The sequence below is a fragment of the Colletotrichum truncatum genome, assembly GCF_014235925.2.
Source record: "Colletotrichum truncatum strain CMES1059 chromosome Unknown Contig_0002, whole genome shotgun sequence".
NCBI classification, from domain to species: Eukaryota; Fungi; Ascomycota; class Sordariomycetes; order Glomerellales; family Glomerellaceae; genus Colletotrichum; species Colletotrichum truncatum.
In genome coordinates, this window is record NW_027222399.1 from 2,574,941 (window position 1) to 2,597,901 (window position 22,961).

Sequence of the window (22,961 nt, forward strand, 5' to 3'; positions counted from 1 at the left end):
TTCACTACAACTTTATTGGATGCTTTTTTTTTCTCTCTTTGTTGACACCACCCAGTATTGTACAGTGTTAATATATCCTTGCTCTTATGTTCTCAGTCTGCCTGTCAAATTAAAGTCAAGCTAAATTCAAAATTGGGGAAACCGGATGGGTAAACAAACTCGCTGGCTGGACCAGCCTTACATGACAAACATGCTTGATCATCTCGTTGAGCTTGGAAAGTGTGCTGGGAACAAGCCTGGGTCTGCCAGGGACGTATCGGCTTGCCGCCAGGTGTCGTATGCTTGGATGCCATGGCTGGGCCAATGGAAGGGCTTATTTTTTTATTTTTTTTACCTTTATCTTATCTCTCTCTCTCTCTCTCTCTCTCTCTCTCTCTCTCTCTCTCTCTCTCTCTCTCTCTCTCTCTCTCTCTCTCTTTTTTTTTTTTTTTTTTCTTTTCTTTTCTTCCCCTCCTAATAACCTCTCTTGAAAATATCTTGCAAGAATGACCCCAACTCCCTCTGTCATCTGTCTAGTACCATATACTTTACAGGAACATGGTCCGGGCGCTTTCAGATGGAGGGGCAGTTTTTGGGTGTGTTGTCGTAGTTGGTGTGTCCTGAGCCCAGCGCACTGAAGCAGCGGGGTAAAGGCAGCTCCAAGATAAGGTGAAATGAAGTACCTGTCCACATCAGTTGCTTGTAAATATACATAGACGCATGTTTGAATTTGAGTGAACACGCCTCAGCAATGCAAGTTCAATCACATCATCGCCTTACGCAATGATCCTCCCCTGTCCTGCATACTTGCTTGAAAGCAATCTGAAGTGAAATAAAGTAGGAGATGGAGGGGCTTTTCTCGGCAAGCGATCAATGCCCTCCCCGGTCAACAAACTGACTGCTGGCGACAGGCTCCCGCCCCAATCAGGCTTTCCGCCAGCCCTGTACTGCTTTACTGGGTGCTAGGCAAAACGAGCCATAACGAGGGACCCAAGTCGGTCAAGACGTGCCCACGGGTGCAATGTACAATGTAATAACATACACATTATATGCTGAAAAATATGCATGTAATGTCAATCGCTATTTCCATCATCATCTTCGAGATTTTTGCTTCGTTGGGTAGTTCCCCTCCGTCTTCCGTACCCTAGGGCACGGCAGCCAGAGAGAAGTGTCGTCAGCAGTAATCCTCATGTGGCGGGGTAGCCAATTGGTATTCCATGCTAGTGATGTTGCCCCGCGTCTCATTCAGCCATTATCTAAAACTACTGCTCCTTCGCTCAAAGTCGCCAATCTAAGCCTACAAAAGTCTTTCGGGGCACCATCTTACCGTTGACGTATTACCTTACCTTTCTTGCTAGTAACGTGAAGGTTGCCCAGCCAAAAGGTACCAATCACTGGGCTCAGGCAAGCAAGCCAAGCTCACCTGTTCAGCTTAAACTCTCACCTCATTCCCCCGATTGTCTTCGGTTATTTTGCCCTACCACATTCTGCCCTGGCTTGCGTGAGCTTCCCTGTCCGACAAAGCACCTCAGCTTATGGCACCTTAGCTTTTCCTGTTTATCGGACTTAAACCTTTCCTCTCTCATCTTACCTCGCATTGCATTTACCCTCCAAGGCTGACTTCCGACCTTGTAGGCAAAGTTCCCGTTCGCGTGGCCCTTCGTTTGGTTCTCCGAGCATCCGCGTCTTTGAGACTGGAATCCACATATAGACTTTCTTTTTTTCCGAACGTCCTTCGAGCCTCCCTCGACCCAGAGCCATGGCGTCATCCGGTCTCGGGAGAGGCTCCCTTCTCCTAGCCTTTTGCCTTCTTCTGGTGCTGCTGCCGGGTCGCGCCGCAGCTTTCGGCGCCGGCAATATCCCATCAATTGCCCAGGTACATTGACCGAACCTCATGCTATATGACTGCAGCCTCTCATCACAAATACTAACCATTATGCGTTTGATAGGTTGAGGGCCACAATTGGCGCCATGGAGGTGAGCTTGTGCTTGCTACTTTTTTTACACTCTAACACAGCTGACATGTATGCGTCTAGATATCGAGGATATGCTCAAGACCATTGCCTTCTTGAAGGGCAAGAAGTGGACCTCCATGTTGGTCTCTAGGGTCTATTTCGGCAATTGGCTTCGTGACTACTCTCAGGCAGTTGACGTGGGTAGCTTGAAAGGAGTGAATGCTGCTACAATCAGAATTCTGGTTTGTCCAATCGCGTGATAATTCATCAAACGATAAGTCTATTCTAATATGTGCTGCCAGGTATGGGTGCTCTCATTCATGGCCTTCGGCTATGCGACGGAAGAATTCGAGGTTACAGAGGAGCGTCTAGGTGTCTACCGACCCGAAGAACATATCGATAATCCCCTTGGATACGCAGATGGCATGGATGCGCGCAAGTTTGATCCTCGTCTACGAGGACCCGTTGACCCTGTCGAGACAAAAATAGATCCTCGCACTGGTATGAAGAATTACATCGCCAACGAATCCGGTGGTTGGGCGACTAGTGCTGGCTACTTGCGCTTCAGTTTTGCTCGTAGCATTCACTTTGGTCGTGTCTACACAAGTGGCTCGCGTGGTTCGGGCAAAGAGGAAGATCTGTGTGAGGCACTACGCTGCCTCGGCCAAGCCCTTCACTGCATGGAGGATTTTAGCGCTCATAGCAACTATTGCGAACTAGCGCTCCGAGAACTCGGTTATCGTGAGGTCTATCCTCATTGTGGAGCTGCTACCGAAATCGACCTTCAAGGCCGGCGAGTCTTCCCCTTAGTCACCGGAACCTTCGGTGCTGTAGACTTCTTACACTCCGTCCTTGGCGAGGCTACGGACCATTTCACCCAGTCCGAGGTCGATGAGATGAACGTCGCACTTCAAAATGCCGAAGGTTTGACTGGAGGCTTAGGAGGTGGTTCATCTGGAGGTTCTTCTGGGGGCTTCCCAGGACTCGGCAGCTTGAGCAACCTCACTGGCCTCGGCGGCGGAAGTGGATCTCGCGGGCTCTTTGGTCTCAGCTCCAGTTCGTCTTCTTCAAATAAGTCGAATGACTTCATCTCTCTTGTTGACCAGCTCCCCGGTATTGGTGGCGGCTTGGCTAAACAGGCGAAGGAACTGCAGGCTCGCTCGGCTGCACAAGAGCAGGAAAATGAGCGTTATGGCGGCTACTCTAACAGTCGCGGTGACCTCTCTCGCGACAATGCGAACCAGGTACCTGGCATGAGCCCCGACTTTGACCCTGTCAAGACAGCTGGTCAGATCTATCCTATACTGCAATTTCGAGACAAGATCGTCAAATCCATCAGCAACCTCATTTCTAAAGTTCCTGGTTTGGAGAAGCTCTTGGATCATATTAGTGAAACACTAACGGCATTTATTCTGGGACTACTGGCACCTTTCGTCAGGCCTATTATTAACCAAGTTTCAAAGATCCTCAAGGACGGCTCTTCAACTGTTATTACCGCCAGCTCCAACTCGCAGCTTGAGCCTTGGAAAAATCCTAGCTGCGATGACCCCACTCATTCCATGCTTTCCAAGGATCACTTCACCAATATTCTAAACTCGTGTGCTGGTCGAGTTGCCGCGACAATTCTCCAATACGTCGTCCCGTAAGTAATCTTAATGGATTAGGTTGGTGAATCTCGGCTAACAGGAGTAGACGAGTTCTCTATGCGTGGGAGAACCCTGGTGTGCCCATCGACGAAGTTGTTAATGATGTTCTCCGAGCCTTCCACCACCCAGCAATCCGCGATGAAAGGGTTGAGATTCAGCGGACAATGTTTGAGACGGTCAGGAAGTGGGTTGATGAGAGTTCACACAAGCATGAGTTATCCCATCTCCTGTCTTCTGAATCGGTCAAAGCTGGCAAAAATCATATCCTCAGCGGCGAGGCATCCAGAGGCCATAGTGGCCCGGGCCATTCTCATGGCGCCTGGGACAGCTTCGGGGAACTAGGACACGGTAAAGTGCAGGGTTCCCTCTGGAGCCAGATTCGGACAAGAGATCTCAACTCTATGGAGGGTGACGACACGAAGCCTTTATCCAGCACTCCTCTTCCCCCGCGGAACACAAATTACGGCTACGACCAAGACCAGAGAGCGAGCAGCCAGCCCTACCCGAGCGGCGATTATGGGTCATCGCAAGGCCATGCCTCTGCTTACTACAGTCAACCAGATCCCCAAGGCTACGGTCACCAGCAGCCGCCTCCCCCGCATCAAGGGCAATGGGGCCCTCCCCAGCCGCCACAAGGCTATGGCGGTCCTGGGTACGGCGGACCGCCGCCGGGCCAATACCCTCCTCACCATCAACCGCCTCCCCATCATCACCAGCAGGGCGGCTGGGGACAGTACCCCGGCCAGCACCGGTACTAAATCGAACACTTGGCTATAGAAAGAAAGATGGCTCAATGACCCATGAACTGAGGACTCAGAATGGGATGGACTATGGGGCTCGCAAGGGTTTGGAGTTGGATGGCTAGCGGAATGACGTCCACTTGGTCAGGGGTGAATGAGAAAAATCGTTTCTCTAAGACAGTGAAATGGATGACAAATACGAATTGCTTGATGATGCGTATTCCCTAACCTCATTGTATGACTACGCGTGTCGTGTTTGAAGTGCAATGCCATGCGTAAGGCTTACATAGACCAAATTTGCCCCTTCTGTAGATCCCTATGATCCCAAACTGTTGTTACTGATATTATCTCGAACTCTCCGGCTCCATCTATGCCCATCGACTAGGAGAAGATAGCCTCAAAATCGAAGAAAGTGCAAAAAAACGAAACAACGGCGTCGCTACGCAGTTGATAAAAGTGTAGAAAATTTATCTTTTGCCTCGTCGAGGATCTAGAGCTTCCGCCCTTCTCTTGTCCCGGATTTCTTTGGTTCCGAGGCTGCCAACGCCCCCCTCCGACCTCCGTTCCCAGCCACCGAGCCTGACGACCAGACAAGTGGCATTGTCGCCGTCATGTGACACCTCAGTTGCGTACTCGACCACATCCTTAGCACCCTGCTCTGGCGTCCTGGCTTCCTTGATAACATCGACGATCTCCTGGTCGCTGAGTGTGCCAGATATGCCGTCGCTCATGAGGACGATGAACGAGTACTCAGCCGGGCCAATTTCGACACGAGTGATTTCTGGCTCAGCTGATACGCCGATGCGCTTGCTCCGCATATCACCAAAGGAGCGGCTGTTGGCCAATCCCATGATTCGCTCCTCGCCGAAACTATCACCAGAGACCATAGAGCCAGCAGGGGCATACCGGCGTAGGCGGCGGCTTTCGGTTGGAGTTGTGGGATGGTGATCTGATGTTAGCGGCTGCGCGAGGCCAGTCGTTGTCTGGCATAGGAGTATCCGCGTGTCGCCGACATGGGCGACAATCAAGGTGGATTGGGCGTTAGGATGCCAAAACGGCGCCGGAGTGGGTGTCGATATAAGAGCCACTGACGCCGTAGATCCGCCTTTGAAGCGTGATGAACCCCCAATGCCGTGGCCAGATGGTGGTATATGTGGTGCTCCAAGGATTTCGTCACTATTCAGGGGGGAGTCACCTACGCGCGGATCGTCGGGGTCGGGCTTGCGGGCTTGAGCAGAGATAAAATCCAAATCTGCTCGGAGGAATGCGTACATGAGAATCGATTCCACTGTAATTGGTGGATCATCACTGCCGGTATCTTCCATGTCTTCGGGCTGTTTGAAGAACTCAGGGTTAAAGCGCCGAAAGTAGCCTCCAATGGTCTGCCTGTACTGCTCCACAAGGTCCTGTTGCAGCTTCGCAGCTTTCGGTATATCGTCTACTTTGGCAGAGACAGGTTCGACCCCTTTAATGGGTTCCATTCTCTCAGGATTCTTTACGACGCCGTGAGCGTCTTGCTCAGGAACACGCATCTCCTCCCGAACCTCTTCTTCTGATTTCATGTCCAGCTCTTCATGTCTGTCGGTTTCATCTTCATCTTTACGGCCTGACTGCCGTCTGGAGGTCCTTTTTAGGCTGCTCTGGAGCCCAAACTCGGCCGAAGCTTGCTCAATGTAGCCGTGTAACTCGTCTCTCAAAAACTCGGCGCACTGAGACCCGCCATGGCCATCAAACACGCCGAAATAGAAGACTTGAGGGTCACCAAGTGCACTGTCCGCCGAAGTAGCCTCATTGGGCTTTTGTATAGGCTTCCTCTGCAGGCTCACGGGTGCCCTCTTAGCAAATGCTGGCATACTTATAGTGCCAGCTTGGTTTGTATCTTCGTTATATGATCGTTGGCCCCTCGATGAGAAGACGCCAAAGTGATGTTTGGCTCTTCTCAGCGGGATTCTTACGACTGTGAGGTCTCGGCTGGGCATGTTTAGCGCCGCCGCCGCCGGAGAGGACCCCGGCCTCTGGATATGAGGAGTCGACGCATCGCGGGGCAACTTATGTCCAGGCCCAGACGATGACCGAGAATCGGGATGTAGTGACGATGACGGAAGGTGGGTGACGAAGTAATTATGGAAGTGTCGTCGGTTTGCGAAACTTGGCCCTTCGTAGTCTTCGAGGGTAAGGCGTCGGGTGCCTCCGGACAGTGCCTGGAGTTGGGTAAGGCGCTTTCGAGACAATGCTTTCGTTGTTTTAGAGTATCGTTTAGGTGGAAAGATGGAAGGAGCCTGCTCTTTGAGAGGATCTCTATCCCGTATGCTCAATTTCGTATGGATTGTACGAGCGGATGGGGCTGATAAAATTCGCATAACTCCATAATGTTGCGCAAGGTGTCGCGATGCGATGTAGCGTCCTAGAGCTGGCATTGTATAGAGGGAATGGGGAGGTCCAAGCAAGGACGCCAGGAGCGTCACCGGCACTGCAGCAGCTCAGATAGGACGACCTCACTGCTTGCAGAAGCCATGGGCTTCAGAATCTTCAAGCAGAGAACTATGGGCAACGGCCTGAGGGTTCTCGAGTGCGTGACTTTGGTTCGTGTGAGGCGAAAGAGGGGAGGGATCGTCAGCTACAGCGTCGGCGACATCGAGGCATTGAGCTGCCGCAATGCTGTCGCGACCTGAAAGGAGCTTGCCTATAGATAGATGGGTTCAGATGATGCGTTGGGAATCTTGCCAATGTTCGCGTATTTGCTTTGAGGTGGCGTATTTGGTTCGAACACAGTGAGAATTGTTGGATTGGGTTTGGCCAAGGCACATGGCAGGCCCTCGGTTGGATCATGGATGGGCCCGGCGACGTAATGAGACCGACAGGAAAGGAAGGACGGGAAGGACTGGCTACTATGAAGCGTTCAGTTCTGTGCCCTGTCCAGCTAGCGACTCCAGTCTGACCTTAGCTGCAGCCAGGCTGCGACGACCCTGGAATTCGGGTAAGCAATGTATTTTGTACTCCGTGCAGGCGGTAAACAGGGGGCCTGCTCCGGTGCAGTTGCCATTGATTTGGTCACATCACATCGCTGATTGTCATGTTCAAAGCTCAGAGACCAAATAGGCACATACCCCACCGTGTAGAATAGCGAATCGATGGTAAATACACTGTATGGTCCACTACGGCGGAATCAACAGGCACAACAGCGACACAACACCCAGTCCAAGAGGCGATCAAATAATGACCAAGTCCTGTTCATTTTCCACGTCAGTGACTACTATTTCTGCTCGGAGACTCCCCACTCTCAACTCGTCTACGGGATCCCTAAACTAGACAGCCGCATCTCAGCTCTACATGTTGATTCTTGAGTTCTGGCAGAAAGTCAAGTTCGTCCGTGCTGCGCCGACTTACGATGGAAGACTCGGCGCCGGTTCAGGATGACACATCGGATCCGTCATGGGGTGATTTACCTGTTGTACTCATAGCAAACGATGGAGACATCGTCCTGGACGTAACATTCGAGACGTCCAGAGAAACAATCGCCGCTGCTCGAAAGACTTGGCAGGCTGCTGCGAAGAAATTCGGCGCCCCACGCATTCCTCAACCCAATCTAAGCCCGATCATCAGAGTGGCGTACCGCGTCAAGCTCTCCGTGCTGAAAAAACAATCGCGGTACTTTGCCAACCTCCTCGGAAACAAACAGTTTTCTGAAGCAAGCAACGTCGAAGACACTCTCGCTCGCCTGGCAGCTGAGAAGCTCAAACTAGCCGAGGTGGACGCCAGGGAACTGCCATGGATTACCATCGTCGACGACGATGAAGCTACGCGGTCCATTGGTCGTGAGAAGGTCTTTGAGGACTTGTTAAGGATCATACATGGGATGCAAATGCAATCCACAGCTGTTAATATGCTTCATGTGACTACTCTAGCCATATTGGCGGATCGATTTGATTGTCGAACCGTAGTCTCGAGATACCTCAGTATCGACTTGAAGTTTAAGTGGCCTCTTACAAGTGCCAAACCTGTTCGCACCAACACGCCAAAGAAGACTGTTGACGTTGAAAATATACTCCGGCAAAAGATCTTGGTTGCTTGGCTTTTAGAGCAGCCACCCAGACTTCATAATTACACACGCGAACTCATTCTGCGCGGTTCAGTGCGCTGGAGTAATTTGGCCATCGAGGAGCCCACGCGATCAGAGTTATGGTGGAACCTGCCAGATGATCTAGAACGTATGTATTGGAGTCGTGCATCAGCACAAAGTCAGAGGCTTACCCTTTCCAGGAGAATTGCAATATCGGCGAGAAAGCATCTTGAACACTATTGCATCTATACAACGCCACTTCCTTGCTCTCTACTCTTCTCGCGAGAGACAATGCAAACTTGGTTACGACTCGAGTTCTGCCTGTGACTGTTTCCAACTGGGCCAAATGTTGAAGTTCTTCACAAGCAAGGAGTTAATGGGTGTGGTTGATTTCGGACCTAGCTCCTTGGACAACATTCCAGACTCGTCAGTCGTCGACATTGAAGATATATTGGCCACATTGAAGCAAATACCAAGTTATCAGATTGATAAGCATCATACCAACTGCGGCATACGAACCCGTCTCGAACCTATTATAGAGTACATCCGGTCGATGTTGTCATCTACTCTGCTCTCTGTTTCTCAAGTTGACTGGAAGAACAACCGTTTGGCTGCCAGTTGGATCCCAGCTGACGATAACACGAGCTTGAATAAAGAGGAAAAGGTGTTCGAGTTTACTCGTGGTTTGGCAAGCGATCAGCGACTTCGATACGAAGGCAACATATATGCGGATAAGATGGCTCACAAGCTATTTACTGCTGATAAATGGAACTGGACGCCCGAATATTAGTAGATTGGCTTGTACTTCAGCCTTTCAGGCAGTTAATGATATCTAGCGAAACATACATTGCCGATATCTCTTCAGAAATATCAGGATCGTACAGTTCCGTCCGTCATTAGTACACTGTGGTATAGCTCCATACATGACACAGGCGCATATGAGCAGGCAGTTCATCGCCACTCAGGATCATGAAGAACCTGTTGCAGTCTTCGTGGCGGTAGCCTCCTTTAATTTATCAGATTCCCCGCCTCCACACTGTATCTCATTTCCGCTGCGAATTTCGCGAACAAGTCCATCTTGCCTTTGTGAGGCACCCTGCTTCATCAAGGGCCAGTGTCCGCGAGTCTCACGAAATCTCATGAGGAAGAATCCTGCCATGACGAAGATCCAATACACGTTGTAGGCAATCACAGAGCCATATGTGGCAGAATTGGTCCATCCAAGGATTGCGTTGAAGATTCCCCACCCACCACCACCGTTTAGCTCCGGGCTGCAGCACTTGGAAGGGTTCAGCATACCGAAATATCAAGTAGCTTGAGAGAAGAACTCACGTTGACGTGCCACACGCTCTTGTCAATGTCGTAAGAGCCCGGGCCGTTCCCAAGTTCCGCAGCGTCACCGCCAACAACGTTGTTCCACGCTTGCTGCTCAAAGTCCCCGACAGCTTTAGTAAAAAGACCAGCGGCGACGAGATACAGAAGGCACGTGGATATGACAAGAAATACTTGAAGCTTGGCCGTTGAACCTCCCCTAAATTATGGTCAGCAACCAACGAATCCAATGCCCTGGTGGCCCAGATTTACTCACTTATACAAGAGGTAGCCAACCAGAGCACCAATAATCAAACCAATGACAACAGGAAGAGGCACGGCAGTTGCCGGGGCTGAAAATGACACGCCTGCGACGAACACGATGGCCTCGATTCCTTCTCGAAGTACAGTTATAAAAGGTAGAACAAACATGGCATACTTCTCAGCAAAATGTTTAAGCCATCCCCGGTTGGCTCCAGTTTTTATGGGGGATTCCATGGCCTTCGCAAGCTTAATGCGCCACTTCTCCTGCATCTTGCCGATACGGAGCAGGGCAGCTCCCATTATCGTGATAATGACGGCAGCAAGAATTGAGAAAGCACCCTCATAATACAGTTCGTGGGCTTCCCAGCTGTTGCGCCCAAGCTTATAGAAGACGCCGATAAGGACGCCTGCGGCAATCAAACATATGAGGAAGCCGATGCCGGTACCAAGCCAGACCTGCGGAAAGAGATTAGCAGAACTCGAGCCAAAGAGGGGGATACAGTACTTGTCTGCGCAGAGATTTGTACACATTCAAGTCTCTGTTTGGTCCATCGAGCGTCTGCTTCAGAAATGCAAGCAAAACCGACACGATGATGACGGTTTCAAGGCTCTCTCGAAAGACGACAAGAAAGACGGGCACGGAAAAAACGTCGACAGTCATTTTTGCGCGGAGGGGGCAATCAGAAAAGCCAAAGTGTGCCGCAGAAGAAAAGCCAAGGCAGAGGTCGGAAAGAGGTAATAAACAAATGTTTGACAAGCTCGGCGAGAAGAGGTACTTGATTGACCTGATAGACACAACCTGATAAAGGTTAGGTCAGGCCAGTGGGGGTCTTGGAAGGCCACCACAAAGGTGCAGGACCAAAGTGCGGAGCGCTAGGCGACAAGGACAAATGAGAGACACGGGGCATATCACGATAATCGTAAGGCCACTCTATGGGATGGGCTTTTTCATGGGAAGGGCTCTGTAAGCTATGTGGCCGAGCTTGTAGCCGAGCTGCGCGATACAAATAGGCCGAGCGTTAAAGGCGAGGCAAGGATGCAAGCGTCGGGCAGTCGATGGAGTTGAGCCAATGAGTTTGTTGGAAAGTCTCGTAGTTGCATTGGACCAGGTCATGGCATCGCATGACAAGCTTTTTGGCGTCTTTTAGTCCCCTCAGTTCTTGTTGCTCCCTCTAGTCGACCAGTAGCCGGGCTCAAATCTTGCATCCCAACATCAGGCCAGCTTGCCTGGCTTAGCGCGAAGTGAGGTCTCCAGCATGCAAGGATCTCCGAGGAACTTGCCATCCGCAATTTGGAGGCCCCTTTGAAACTTTGGGAGCGCAGAAAAAGATTTAGTAAAAAGCGTGTCACAATTAGTCTATCCCCAGGCCCCTACTCCTTTCAGATGTCCTCTAAAGAAACCAGCTGGGTGAAAGTCTTTCCGAACGAGCCACCAGGCAAGCTGCCGTCTTCCAGCATATTCAAGACAGGTTGAATATGTGATGGATACATTCAACCCGTCACTGAAACTACTCGGGCTTAGCAGTGCAGCAAATTGGTGGTGCAGCTCGATTCTATGTTGCCAGGAATCACTCCTCGGTCAATGCCAGCTTCAGCTTCAAGCTAGCCATGAATGGTACTCCTCGAACCACTTCTTTCACTCCATCTGCCCATTACTCATGGTTGCTTTTGACTAGCCTGGGTCCACGAGGTGGGATTCCATGAAGCATGCCCCCATCACTGCTGATCTGCCAGCTGAGTCAAAGAGACTAGGTGCGCCTCTTCAAGCAATTATGACAGCCCACATTCAGCTTGAGATGTGGAACCCAGCCATCACCTTTACTTGGGCATACGCCCAGTACATCAACTGCTGTGATCTCGAACTTCGTTGGGAGAATCTGAGACTAGACAATACATACTGAAGCCTTCTCGCCACTCGTTCAGAGCCGTTCATTGCCGTTCGCTAGACTGGAAAGCTGGCAAAACAAAAGATGCCGGTTGAATGTAAAGGAAGACGTTTCTCTCCTGACCCCATCGCTTGCGAGCTAGGTACATTTGGGGCGGAGCCGGGCACCTTAGCGCGGAGAGACAAGCTTTTTCTCGGCTGTAGGGGACCCTAGTTAGCTGATCCCCAACGCAGAACCACCCCACTAGTACTGCAATGTTCCACGACAAGAGCATGCCGACATTCCGGCTAACGAATCGATCTCTGGTCGCATTCGCTCCGTTGGCGTATGAGGAAAAAATACATCCCATAGAGCAAAATTAGCCAGAGAAATGACCAGATGGGTCAAGCAAAGATACCTCGCCTACTCTGGGTTGAGAAGGGGGAGGGGTTTAAGCGGGACGTATGTCCCATTCATTGCATCTGACGAGATTTTTGTCTAGCACTAAACAAGCCCCTCTCTTGTCTCGAGCTTTGATTGTCCAAATTGGTGTCATGGGAGATCAGATTGATAAGATGCCTTGGGGGTGACGGTAGAGACGCCACCCTAGACGGTCACACTCGCTACAACTTGCCGTTCGGCCAGTCCCGTCAAAACTGCCACAGTTCATTTCCTTCATCCTCCGTTGCTTCTTTTCCCTTGCTTCACCCACAGAATAAAAGGTAGGCATAACAGAGACATTTCTTGTCGTTCTCGACCAGAAACGTGACACTCTGGGGTATTATCCGCAATGGGTTGTCTTGCACAAATGAACAAAGTCAGCGTACTAGCTGCACTATGGCAAACAGCCTTTGCAGCCACAGTTTCATACAATTTCAATATTGGTTGGGTAACTGCTAATCCAGATGGTGCTTTTGACCGCCCAACAATCGGAATCAACGGAGAATGGCCAATCCCGCGAATCGACGCAAATATTGGTGACACCATTCTCATCAATGTCCACAATCATTTGGGTAACCAGTCAACGTCTCTTCATTTCCATGGTCTATTCATGAATGGCACAACGCACATGGACGGGCCTTCACAAGTTAGCCAGTGCGCCATTCTACCAGGAGCATCATTCACATACAATTTCACCGTAAGCAGCTTCTATTCGAGGCAGTATGCTTCAAAGCTGGTTCTCTAACACTACACAGATCAACCAGCCTGGTACCTACTGGTACCACTCGCATACTCACAGCCAATATCCAGATGGTCTTAGAGGCCCTCTTGTGGTCCATGACCCCAACTCACCCTTCAAAGGCCAATATGACGAAGAGGTGGTCGTAACACTTTCCGACTGGTACCATGACCAGATGGCAGATCTTATTCCACAATTCATGAGTAAGGGCAACCCAACAGGAGCAGAGCCCGTCCCTCAAGCGGCCCTCATGAACGACACTCAAAACCTCAAAGTGCGTGTCCAACCTGGGAAGACGTACCTCTTCCGAATGGTCAATATGGCCGCCTTCGCCGGTCAGTATGTCTGGATTGAGGGCCATAATATCTCCATCGTTGAGGTTGATGGCGTATACACGGAACCGGCACAGGCGAGCATGATTTACATTGCCGCTGCGCAGCGCTGCAGCTTCCTTGTCAAAACTCTCAATGATACCAGCTCCAACTTCGCCATGGTCGGGAGTATGGATACCGTGAGGCGATCCTTAATGCCCATCTTACCTAAAACTTTAACTGACAGTATTAGTCCCTCTTTGACAATCTTCCACCAGACCTCAACTACAATGTCACGGGCTGGCTAGTCTATGACGACTCAAAACCGACCAAGCCGCCTGTGATACTGGATGCCTTCGATCCCTTTGATGACATGACACTTGTTCCCTTCGATAAGCAGCCCCTGCTTCCCCCGCCATCCAAGACAGTTGAGCTGGATGTCATCATGGATAACCTCGGCGACGGCGCAAATTACGCTTTCTTCAACGACATCACCTATAAGTCCCCCAAAGTCCCCACACTCTACACCGCCCTCTCGTCCGGAGACGCTGCAACGGACCCAAGAGTGTACGGTACTTATACTCATAGCTTCGTCCTTGAGCGCGACGAGGTCGTTCAGATCGTCGTCAACAACCTCGACCCAGGACGCCACCCTTTTCACTTACATGGCCACGACTTCCAGGCGCTATATCGAGCGCCCGAGGAAGGCGGGACTTTTGCCAATTCGAACATCTCCGAAGCAGACTTCCCCAAAGTGCCAATGAGGCGAGATACGCTAGTCGTGTGGCCTAATGGCAACATTGTTCTGCGATTCAAGGCGAACAACCCGGGTAAGTGCCTTCTCCTCGCAGAGATTGAAATTGGGTACAAGAAAACTCACATATACTCTGTTTCAAGGTGTCTGGCTCTTCCACTGCCACATAGAATGGCATGTTACCTCTGGCTTGATAGCAACCTTCGTCGAGGCACCGTTAGACCTGCAAAAGAGCCTTACAATTCCAAAGGATCATTTGGATGTCTGTGCCGGGGGCAACGTCCCCATATATGGCAATGCTGCGGCCAACTCGAAGGACTTCTTGGATCTTTCTGGGGAGAATTCTCCCCCACCTCGTCTCCCAGATGGGTACGTTTCCGAATACCAACACATGCCTTCTCCCTAGCCGTTTGTGCCTCTACTGTTTCCATCTGCATGTCCTGCTGCTCTTCGTCCAGAGCATGACACTAATACGTCTCCAACCTAGATTCACCACTCGTGGTATTGTCGCCCTAGTCTTTAGTTGCCTAACAGGCCTTCTAGGCGTCCTCGTGGTGGCATGGTACGGTCTAGCCAAAACAGATGAAAACCCGTCCGGGCCGGGACATGCAGCTCTGGTGGTAAGCGATAGCGATGGAAGCCCTCACGGTAAGAGCTCGATCATGGTTGCAACCGGGTCCCACGCAACTGGGACTGCTTAAACTTGATGACTTCTCATGCCAAGAGTCCCGTCTAGGTTGGCCCGGACAAGTTGTTACGCCGAGGGCGTCTTCCACCCTTAAATAAGGAAGCCACTGCCGAAATGAGGCGCTATCTCGGTAATAGGCGAAGACAAAAATAACGAACATTTCTTGGGCTGTAATGGCCGTGGCAACCCAGACGGATTCTTGCAATCTCGGATTGCCAGTCATGATCAACTCTTTTCTGGAAATTATGAATGGGGAAATATCAATTAATCTACTGTGAGATGAAGCTTTAGTGCAGGAGGCACAAATAATTGAGACAAATTCAAAAACTCCAGACTCCTGGGTCCGACTTTCAAGTCGACTCTTCCGTCCTTTGATGGGCCATCCCTCGGCCTTGGCGGCCAGCCGTGATTGTTCATTAGATCCCACACATGGAAAACCCGTTGTCTCTCCGTGGTCCAACATACCCTTGCAAGTTCCTTATCCAAATGGAAGCACAGGTCCGCCGATTCTGCTCCCCTGGTAGTCCGGCCATCACTGAGCTTTTTAGCCAGCAGTGGCCTGACTTGGTTCGTTTAGCCACCTGATGATGATTCTTGGCCAACCTGCTCCCCGAAACACATCGCCCTAGAGCAGATGTTTGCTTGTAGGCAAATTCTCTTGTTCAGGTTAACCGTGCCATTGTTTTGTAGTGCCGATACTACAGTAGTGTTCCACAATATCCCACCTAGGTGCTCTTCACCTTTCTAGGAAGGCCCTTTTCTCTTCGCATGGCAATATCGCCCTCTGCAAGCCACTTGCTTGCCTTCACGATCTGCACAATGTTGATGAACTGCTTCATGGCCATGACAGGGAAGCTGACGCCAGCGAGCACCCACGGCCAGAAGGAATCCATCTTGTTCGCGCGGGCCATCTCAAGGGCAGCAGCACTATAAGGATTCGGGAAGATCTGGCTAAGTAGAGACGTGTTGACCTGCGCACCGGCCTGGATCTGAGCGGCATCCGAGTTGGAGACAGTGCTGAGCAGAGACGGCGAGAGGAGAGGTGAGGAGAAAGACAGCAGGTAGAGCGCAATGAAGAAAAGCTCATTGAGGGCGCAGAACACGAAGAGAACTGTCTGAAAAGCCAAGTGTCAGGATAAGTCGAGAAACAGGGAAGTGTGTGAGCAACCTACCTTGTTCGTGTAGTACAAGTTCAAGAGCCAGCTCCTGCTCTTGTCGACGTTCTTGTGGCTATTATCTGAGCCTCCCATAGTAAGGGTAGCGTACATGTGGACGTAGTGGCTAGAAAAATCGAGCGAGAGAAGCATCTGGAAGACAATGGTCCAGCGGGGAAACGCGCAAGACAAGAATACCAAGAGGCATGAAGTGGTACATCTGTCGGTAACCATATCGAGAACAGCGCCGAAGCGCGTCGACTGTTCGAAAGCGCGCGCGGCATATCCATCGAGGGCATCTAGAAGACAAGATACGCTGTATAGCAGGGAGCAGGTTCGGGGGTGGAGAGGCATGTAGTAGAGGGAGGCGACGGCAAGGACGATACGCGAGTAGCCTTTCGTAAAACACAAAAGTTAGCAATGTCGCAATAAGCCTCCAAGCTCGCTGGACAACCGTACCGATGATGTTAGGCCAGAAAAGAAAGATATTTTCTTTAGGGGCGTTTTCCGAGGCTTCCGTAAGCGCTGACCCGCCGCCATTGCCATTCATCGTAACCTGTTCAGTCGTCTCCTCGGTTGCGATTTTGGGCGATTCGGTAGCAGCAGCAGCAGCGGCAGCCTGGGCGGCCTGGCGCCTCGTCTGTCGAACCGACATTCTGATGGTATTGACCAGAAAGTAGAACGTTCAGTGGATGGGAGAAGTTGATCAGTCCACGAATGGGGCGTGAAGAGCTTTTAAGCAGCGTAGTTGAGGTGACCGAGGCAGCCGGTGTTGCAGTGGAGGTTGCACGGATAGCAGATAAGTGGCTCCGGCGACAGGATTCGTCTCCAAGGCCAGAAAGGGTTGCAGATGGATCGAATGTGGGTTGAGTTGGTCAGTATCTCGAGGATCCTAATTAGGCAGAGACTCGATTTGTGTCAGATCGAAGAAACGAAAGCAACCTGTTGAAAGGGAGCGCGGCATGTATGGTGTGCAAGAGCAAAGGAGCGTGAGGTGGCCAGTTGAGGTGCAGATGCGGATGGATACAATATGAGAAGCTTCCTGCTGATGTGGGATTCGGACGGCACGGAGTGGTCGGTCGAAAATATTGGAGGGCTTGCTTACCTTGCCTCCCTTTCCCCTTCAGGTTTGTCTGGCCGATAAATTACTTATCGTGCTTGGCTCCTCCACGGGCTACGTAAGGTATCTCTTTACTTCTGGCTGTGGCCCAGGCACGACGGGGACGATGGGTACCGCTCTGCCCAGTCGTGCCGCGCCGTTCCTTGAGGTGCCAGGCCCAGCATTTGTTACGTAGCACCCGCGGCAGCTTCTACGTGCCTGGTGCAGGCTTACGTATCTCCAATGTATTTTTGATCTGCAGTGGGCCACCACCCGGACTCTCGCACACTGCCAGTCGACCTCGACACCAGTTGCCCTTTCAGTGGACCCGAGCAGGGGTTTGGTAGTGCCCTGGCCCTGCTCCCTTAGTGTAGTTGCACCACCTAGTCGATTGTCGGATAAGCACAGATAAGGAAATGGACAAGACACCTGAGGGAACCAGCTCTTTGCCCTACCTCAGCATCAGCCCCACGAATGAAGAAGCTGGGCTTTAAGTCAGCGCTAGAAGATGGAGGTGCCTTATCGGGGGTGAATCCGGAAACAACAACCCCCTTCGCATTCGTCAGTGACATATCACGCCTTTTCAACCCGCTCAACGCGTTCGGCCAACTTGAATCCTCCCATCTCGCCCAGTATGGAGCAGTCAGTCTACTTGCTCTAGCGCTTGCGCCTTTTTTTTTTTTTTTTTTTTTGTCCAACGTCTTGGCTCACCGTTTATTTCCTTCTCGTGATATCAACAGAACACTGCTTCAAACACATGCAGCACAGACTTGTGGCATGGATCTCGCACAGTAGTGCCAAGTGACGCTTGCATGTCTTGGGTTCTCTATCTTGACTACCAGTCGTTGTTTACGACATACAAACGGTCCTTATCCTCCTCGAACCCGTCTCTCAATCCACAGTGTTCCCTGTACCTCGTTATCTTGAACGCTCCCGCCTCCAATAAGAGCATTGCAACTCTCAACATGCCTTACAACGTCTACTTTGGGCTACTGGTGCTTCGTTGCCCTAACCCAATGCACGACACGGATTTTCTCGCTGTTGTGGTCAATTAATAAACTTGGGCAATCTCCTCACTGAAACCAGCGCACGAGCAGGTCGATGCTAAGGTACTTGGCGTTCGTGCACGGCACTGGCCTGGCATGAGTTGCGTAAGGTTGGCTGTTGATCTGATCAACATGTGTTCGCCGTCAATCATTGCTATCACTCGCCAAACCCATTTAACCCAAAAGACGACATGACACCTTTCGCGGCCGGCAGGTGCGGCAGGTGCCGGGGGCAACATGAGAGGCTGTGTGTTCGCCCGGGCCTCATTTAAGCAGCAACCGGAACCGAGGCCATCTCGGTTCTATGACAACAGCAGAGTCACTGAACATGGCCCTTAGGTTGAAATGACGGACGAGTTCCAGCCGATGGCGGGGTCCGACTTGGGGTCCTTCGGATGGCGGGCCCGGCGCGTCAAATCTATGTCTCCACTGCGAAAGGCGCTGCCGCCGGTTTCTACTGGAAACATTTCGGAATACAGGAACCGCGTACTTACTCATTTAATGTCAGCTTCTTGTTCTTCTTTACACTTGGCTCTAGGGCCTGCCTTAGTTTTTTTTTGTTTAGTAAAAATTGATTCCATGCATCAACCGCCGCTGAAAACACACCTCCACCCCATACAGCTGCCGCCGGCATAAGACGTTGAAGAACAGCCCCTAAAGAGACAAAGCCACTGGCACCATACCGACGTAGCATGGCTTGCGGGGAAAGAGTAAACCGTTTTTTTGGTTCGTCGGACTTGCCGTCTTGTTGTAACAGCAGAACAAACGAGAAGGCAGGGTACAATTGAGGCCCAGGCACTCTGCAGCATCTGGCCATAAAATCTGCACCGTTTTGTGGCCCGCCCGGCGGACCATGGGCAATGGCTACACCGCAGAATTCCTTCCAAACCGCATCCGGCGACTAGATTTGACGGCTGCGGTTAACACATGCACCAGTAACCCAGCCCATGGTTCACCGCTGTTAAAGGGTTGCCGACCGCCTCAACTGACCTGGTTGCCTCTCATCATCATCGACGTATTAGAATCCAATCTAGCATGCCAAAGTCATGATGACCTGTTCATGCCCAAGTATGCTTTCGCTGTCACCACACCCTGTCAACCAGGCAATGCAAGAATCCATACTTTCTTGCTGGCAAGATTCAATAGGACGGCTACAAGATAGATGTGCACAGCATATCAATGCAAACTGAAGCAACACTTACAAGCGTGAATATCCAGACACTGGATTGGAACGGCCCACGCCTCCGAATTGGCGGCTGCAAGGCCCGAGTGCATTGTACAGATTTTGTGGCCGCATCTTGAATTCGTTCTTGCTTTAGGAGCCCGACGTTCCTCAATTGCCAGCTCAGCTGCAGACCTATTCACCACAATCCAATTCGCAAGGTCTGAATGGAGAAAGAGAGGGAAAAAAAAATACTTTTCTCGGACGCCGGTCTGGTTCCAGAACGTGCGAATGGGTGGGTTCGAGTAAACCTCTCACCTGGTTGACCACGCCCTTTTGGCTTTGGAGATCGACTCAGGCATTCTACCCGTCAAGGAATGTCGTGGCTCGAGCTTTTTCGCGTCTAGCAACCATGGAACGCTACGAGGCTTGCTGCACCATTCTCCGACCTTGCACGTTCTCTTACTACGCTGGCGTGGTAAGGGCCCAAGTCGAGCTAGGGACCGATTCATTCAATCGCCTGGATTGACAGTACGTCCGTATGCCTAGAGGAAGTTTTGAAAAGATGGTGACAGCATGGACTGGTCTGCTTGCTGGGATGCCACATGGAAGGTCGGCATATCTCCTAGTTTAATTAGCCCACACCACACACGTTAGCCAATTCAGGGTACCGAAGGGGTCAGGATCGCCCAGCCCGTCCCAGAACGGCGGTGTTCCTGGCCACTCTGAACCTGACCTGCGATTGATGATGGCCATGAAACAAGCCATTGAGAGCGAGAGTTGAGGCGCGTGGCAGGGTGGAATCGAATGCCAAAAAGAAAAGGTGCAGGAGAGTTTAAGCGAACAGAACTGTCATGAAAGTAGAGAGCGAAAGGAGTTGTGGAAAAATCGAGCTAGAGAAGCCTTGATGCACACACAACTCAAACATGTGGCGCAGAAAGGTAATGTAGGGAAAGTACTGTCTGTACATAGTAAGTGCCGTCCGTGGTGTAATTCTTTTATTCCAAGTCAGGGGCTATGCTCCTGGTCTCTCCTCCTTGGCCCAATAATCTATCTTGTGTTCGTCGTCCCCTTTCTTCATCTCTGGTCGATTTGTTGGCGTTCCGCCCATGTACTTTGTCACCCCGTTGTTGGCCCTCTACCCTGTTTCCTCGTTTTCTCCCCCCTTCTCGTCCCCCTCCGCTTCCTCCCCTCCTCTCCCCTCTTGGACAGAGTGATGCAGAGTGAGCGCGAACCCCTCCATCCCCTCCCCCCTCGGCCAATTTTTTTTTTTTAGACCGCCGCCCTCAGTGTCTATCTAATCTTAAGCGCACCCCCACAGCCATATTTGCGCACATCGACCTCACTAACTAATTACTTATTATGTGTTTTAGTCTTCATTAAAAGTCCAGCCCACTTTACTCTCTCTTCCTCTCCCTTACCCTTTTCTGCCCTTATACACTGGTCGGGGTCTGTCTATCTCTCCTTTACTTAACGTCGAGCACCAAGTCACGGCCAAAGACCGTACACGGCACTGAAAGCGCTGACCGACCCTTATTTCTTTTGTGTCGCTTGTCGCATCTTCTCCAAAACCCCTGTTCGAACGGCTCTCTCAGCCATATCGTTTCGATCAATTCCCCCTCTCCCCCTCACTGGGCTCGCCACTGTATATTCTAAGGAGTATACCGAAGAATCACTCCTCTCCGCTTTGTCGTCGCAGTTGGAAACTTTATCTCCGCTCTGTGGCCAGTTCGTGCACTCTCATACTCTGTAAACCACGACCTCGACTTGCATCCAATTCCACTATTGTCTTCAAGTATCACAGACATCTGCTAGGATGACTTCCCACAGTACACTGAAGGCGACTTTCGCCAGCCGAGCCGAATCGGCCACTCATCCGCTCACGGCTTATTTATTGCGGTTAATGGACCTCAAAGCCTCCAACCTTTGCCTCAGCGCTGATGTATCGACCGCACGAGAGCTCCTCTACCTAGCCGACAAGGTCGGCCCTTCCATCGTCGTCCTGAAAACGCACCACGATATCGTTTCCGGCTGGGACTTCAACCCGCAGACCGGCACCGGAGCCAAGCTTGCGGCTCTGGCCCGTAAACATGGGTTTCTCATCTTTGAGGACCGCAAGTTTGGTGACATTGGCAACACAGTGCAGATGCAGTATGTCGCCGGTTCGGCGCGCATAATTGAATGGGCTCACATTACCAACGTCAACATGGTTCCTGGCAAGGCTGCTGTCACGGCTCTCGCCGATGCAGCTGCTAGATGGCGCGAGCGCTACCCCTACGAAGTGAGGACGTCGGTCACAGTGGGAACGCCCAGATCAGAAAGCTTCGACGACTACGATGACGACCAGGCAACCAACTTGAACGCACATGAACATACCGTTGGTACCCCCCGCCCGTCCGATGCAAATGGCCGCAAGGGCAGCATTGTCTCGATCACCACCCTGACTCAACACTTTGAGCCTGCTCCTTCCCCCCGATTCCCCCGGAACGAGTCACACGGCGATGAAATCTTGTATGCTGGCATTGAGGAGGCTCCGATGGACCGTGGCCTACTTATTTTGGCGCAAATGTCAAGTGCCGGCAACTTTATGGGCAAGGAGTATACACAGGCGTGCGTTGAGGCCGCAAGGGAAAATAAGAACTTCGTAATGGGTTTTGTATCCCAGGAGAGCCTCAACACCGAGCCGGAGGACGCCTTCATCCACATGACTCCCGGGTGTCAACTGCCACCTGAGGGTGACGAGGAGAACGGAGCTGTCGCCGGTGATGGCAAGGGCCAACAATACAACACCCCGCAGAAACTTGTCGAACTCTGCGGCACGGACATTGTCATCGTCGGTCGTGGTATTCTTAAAGCGGGCGATCCTCAATCGGAGGCTGAGAGATACCGCAGGAAGGCTTGGAAGGCCTACCTCTCTAGGGTAGCGTAGGCGGTTTCTCATCACACCGATACCCAGGCGTGTTTTTTTCCCAACATGTTTTTTTTCCGGCTATGTCGACGGCGGGGTGGTTCTGGGCTCTGTTTACAAACGCATTGTCGCGGATTTATGCATATTGATCTACAGTGATGTCCACATGTTGTAGATTTCGGAAGAGGGCTCAGCAATTGTATGGTTTCTTAGACGGGGACATGGTGATCCGGGACGGGCCAACAAAAAAAGGACGGGGTCGGCATTGACACAGGCTGTGGTCAATAGTGGACTGTCACAGTTCATATAGTAGTGAATTGACCGCCTCTGCAATATTGGTTCTCTTCCTCTCGATCGCCAGCTTTGAGGAGGACGCTGTGGATCGTGACCGGTTATTCATCTAGGCATGGGCAGACTGAGTGGCTCGTTCTTCTTGTCGGTAATCGGCAATCGAAGAGTTAGGTACCTCAAATGCCGTTGCTCACCCTCCACACTTGATCTGTGACAGGCAAGTGACGGTTAGGTTCACTAAACGGCGAAGAAGCACAGCCTGGCCATGTCAGGGAGGGTATGGCTAAGGACTATAGACTTCCATGGGCCACATGCAATACAGCGAGCATGATTGGCTATTGATACTGGGGATGAAAAGCCGAAGGGAGATGAGAAGTTTTGATGCTACTATGTAGAATGGGCTTGGTCTGGTAGACAAGGTTCCCCGGAGTGCAACACGTTCTCGAGGAGATGCAAGATTCAAAAAGGTTGCCCCCCCCCCAAATATGGAGAATTTAAAGTCCAACATTACACCATTGCCACGCGCACAGCAAGGGCAGCTGGTGGTC

At 51.4% G+C, this 22,961-nt stretch overlaps 8 protein-coding genes across 8 annotated transcripts; 5 read left to right on the forward strand and 3 right to left on the reverse strand.

The window, feature by feature from the left end:
- Positions 1-1,738: 1,738 nt before the first annotated feature.
- On the forward strand, positions 1,739-4,338 carry CTRU02_203620 (heterokaryon incompatibility protein het-c; the record flags this gene model as incomplete). Its single annotated transcript, XM_070204240.1, has 4 exons — positions 1,739-1,860; positions 1,993-2,176; positions 2,237-3,576; positions 3,627-4,338. 4 exons carry the CDS (start codon positions 1,739-1,741, stop codon positions 4,336-4,338), a joined length of 2,358 nt encoding a protein of 785 aa, XP_070062003.1.
- Positions 4,339-4,787: 449 nt separating this feature from the next.
- On the reverse strand, positions 4,788-6,737 carry CTRU02_203621 (protein phosphatase 2c domain containing protein; the record flags this gene model as incomplete). Its single annotated transcript, XM_036722199.1, has 1 exon — positions 4,788-6,737. The coding sequence occupies one exon, from the start codon at positions 6,735-6,737 to the stop codon at positions 4,788-4,790; it is 1,950 nt and encodes a 649-aa protein (XP_036585805.1).
- A 971-nt stretch (positions 6,738-7,708) lies between these two features.
- On the forward strand, positions 7,709-9,170 carry CTRU02_203622 (hydroxyproline-rich glycoprotein-like protein; the record flags this gene model as incomplete). The annotated part of the gene is made up of 2 exons (XM_036722201.1): positions 7,709-8,528; positions 8,581-9,170. 2 exons carry the CDS (start codon positions 7,709-7,711, stop codon positions 9,168-9,170), a joined length of 1,410 nt encoding a protein of 469 aa, XP_036585806.1.
- A 177-nt stretch (positions 9,171-9,347) lies between these two features.
- On the reverse strand, positions 9,348-10,616 carry CTRU02_203623 (high-affinity iron transporter; the record flags this gene model as incomplete). The annotated part of the gene is made up of 4 exons (XM_036722200.1): positions 9,348-9,659; positions 9,713-9,911; positions 9,969-10,411; positions 10,461-10,616. 4 exons carry the CDS (start codon positions 10,614-10,616, stop codon positions 9,348-9,350), a joined length of 1,110 nt encoding a protein of 369 aa, XP_036585807.1.
- An 820-nt stretch (positions 10,617-11,436) lies between these two features.
- CTRU02_203624 (uncharacterized protein) lies at positions 11,437-11,631 on the forward strand (the record flags this gene model as incomplete). The annotated part of the gene is made up of 1 exon (XM_036722202.1): positions 11,437-11,631. One exon carries the CDS (start codon positions 11,437-11,439, stop codon positions 11,629-11,631), a length of 195 nt encoding a protein of 64 aa, XP_036585808.1.
- A 997-nt stretch (positions 11,632-12,628) lies between these two features.
- On the forward strand, positions 12,629-14,588 carry CTRU02_203625 (iron transport multicopper oxidase fet3 precursor; the record flags this gene model as incomplete). The annotated part of the gene is made up of 4 exons (XM_036722203.2): positions 12,629-12,958; positions 13,017-13,511; positions 13,565-14,434; positions 14,553-14,588. 4 exons carry the CDS (start codon positions 12,629-12,631, stop codon positions 14,586-14,588), a joined length of 1,731 nt encoding a protein of 576 aa, XP_036585809.2.
- An 890-nt stretch (positions 14,589-15,478) lies between these two features.
- On the reverse strand, positions 15,479-16,562 carry CTRU02_203626 (cdp-diacylglycerol-inositol 3-phosphatidyltransferase pis; the record flags this gene model as incomplete). Its single annotated transcript, XM_036722204.1, has 3 exons — positions 15,479-15,868; positions 15,926-16,302; positions 16,367-16,562. The coding sequence occupies 3 exons, from the start codon at positions 16,560-16,562 to the stop codon at positions 15,479-15,481; spliced, it is 963 nt and encodes a 320-aa protein (XP_036585810.1).
- Positions 16,563-21,030: 4,468 nt separating this feature from the next.
- Positions 21,031-22,143, forward strand: CTRU02_203627 (orotidine-5 -phosphate decarboxylase; the record flags this gene model as incomplete). The annotated part of the gene is made up of 1 exon (XM_036722205.1): positions 21,031-22,143. The coding sequence occupies one exon, from the start codon at positions 21,031-21,033 to the stop codon at positions 22,141-22,143; it is 1,113 nt and encodes a 370-aa protein (XP_036585811.1).
- Positions 22,144-22,961: the final 818 nt, after the last annotated feature.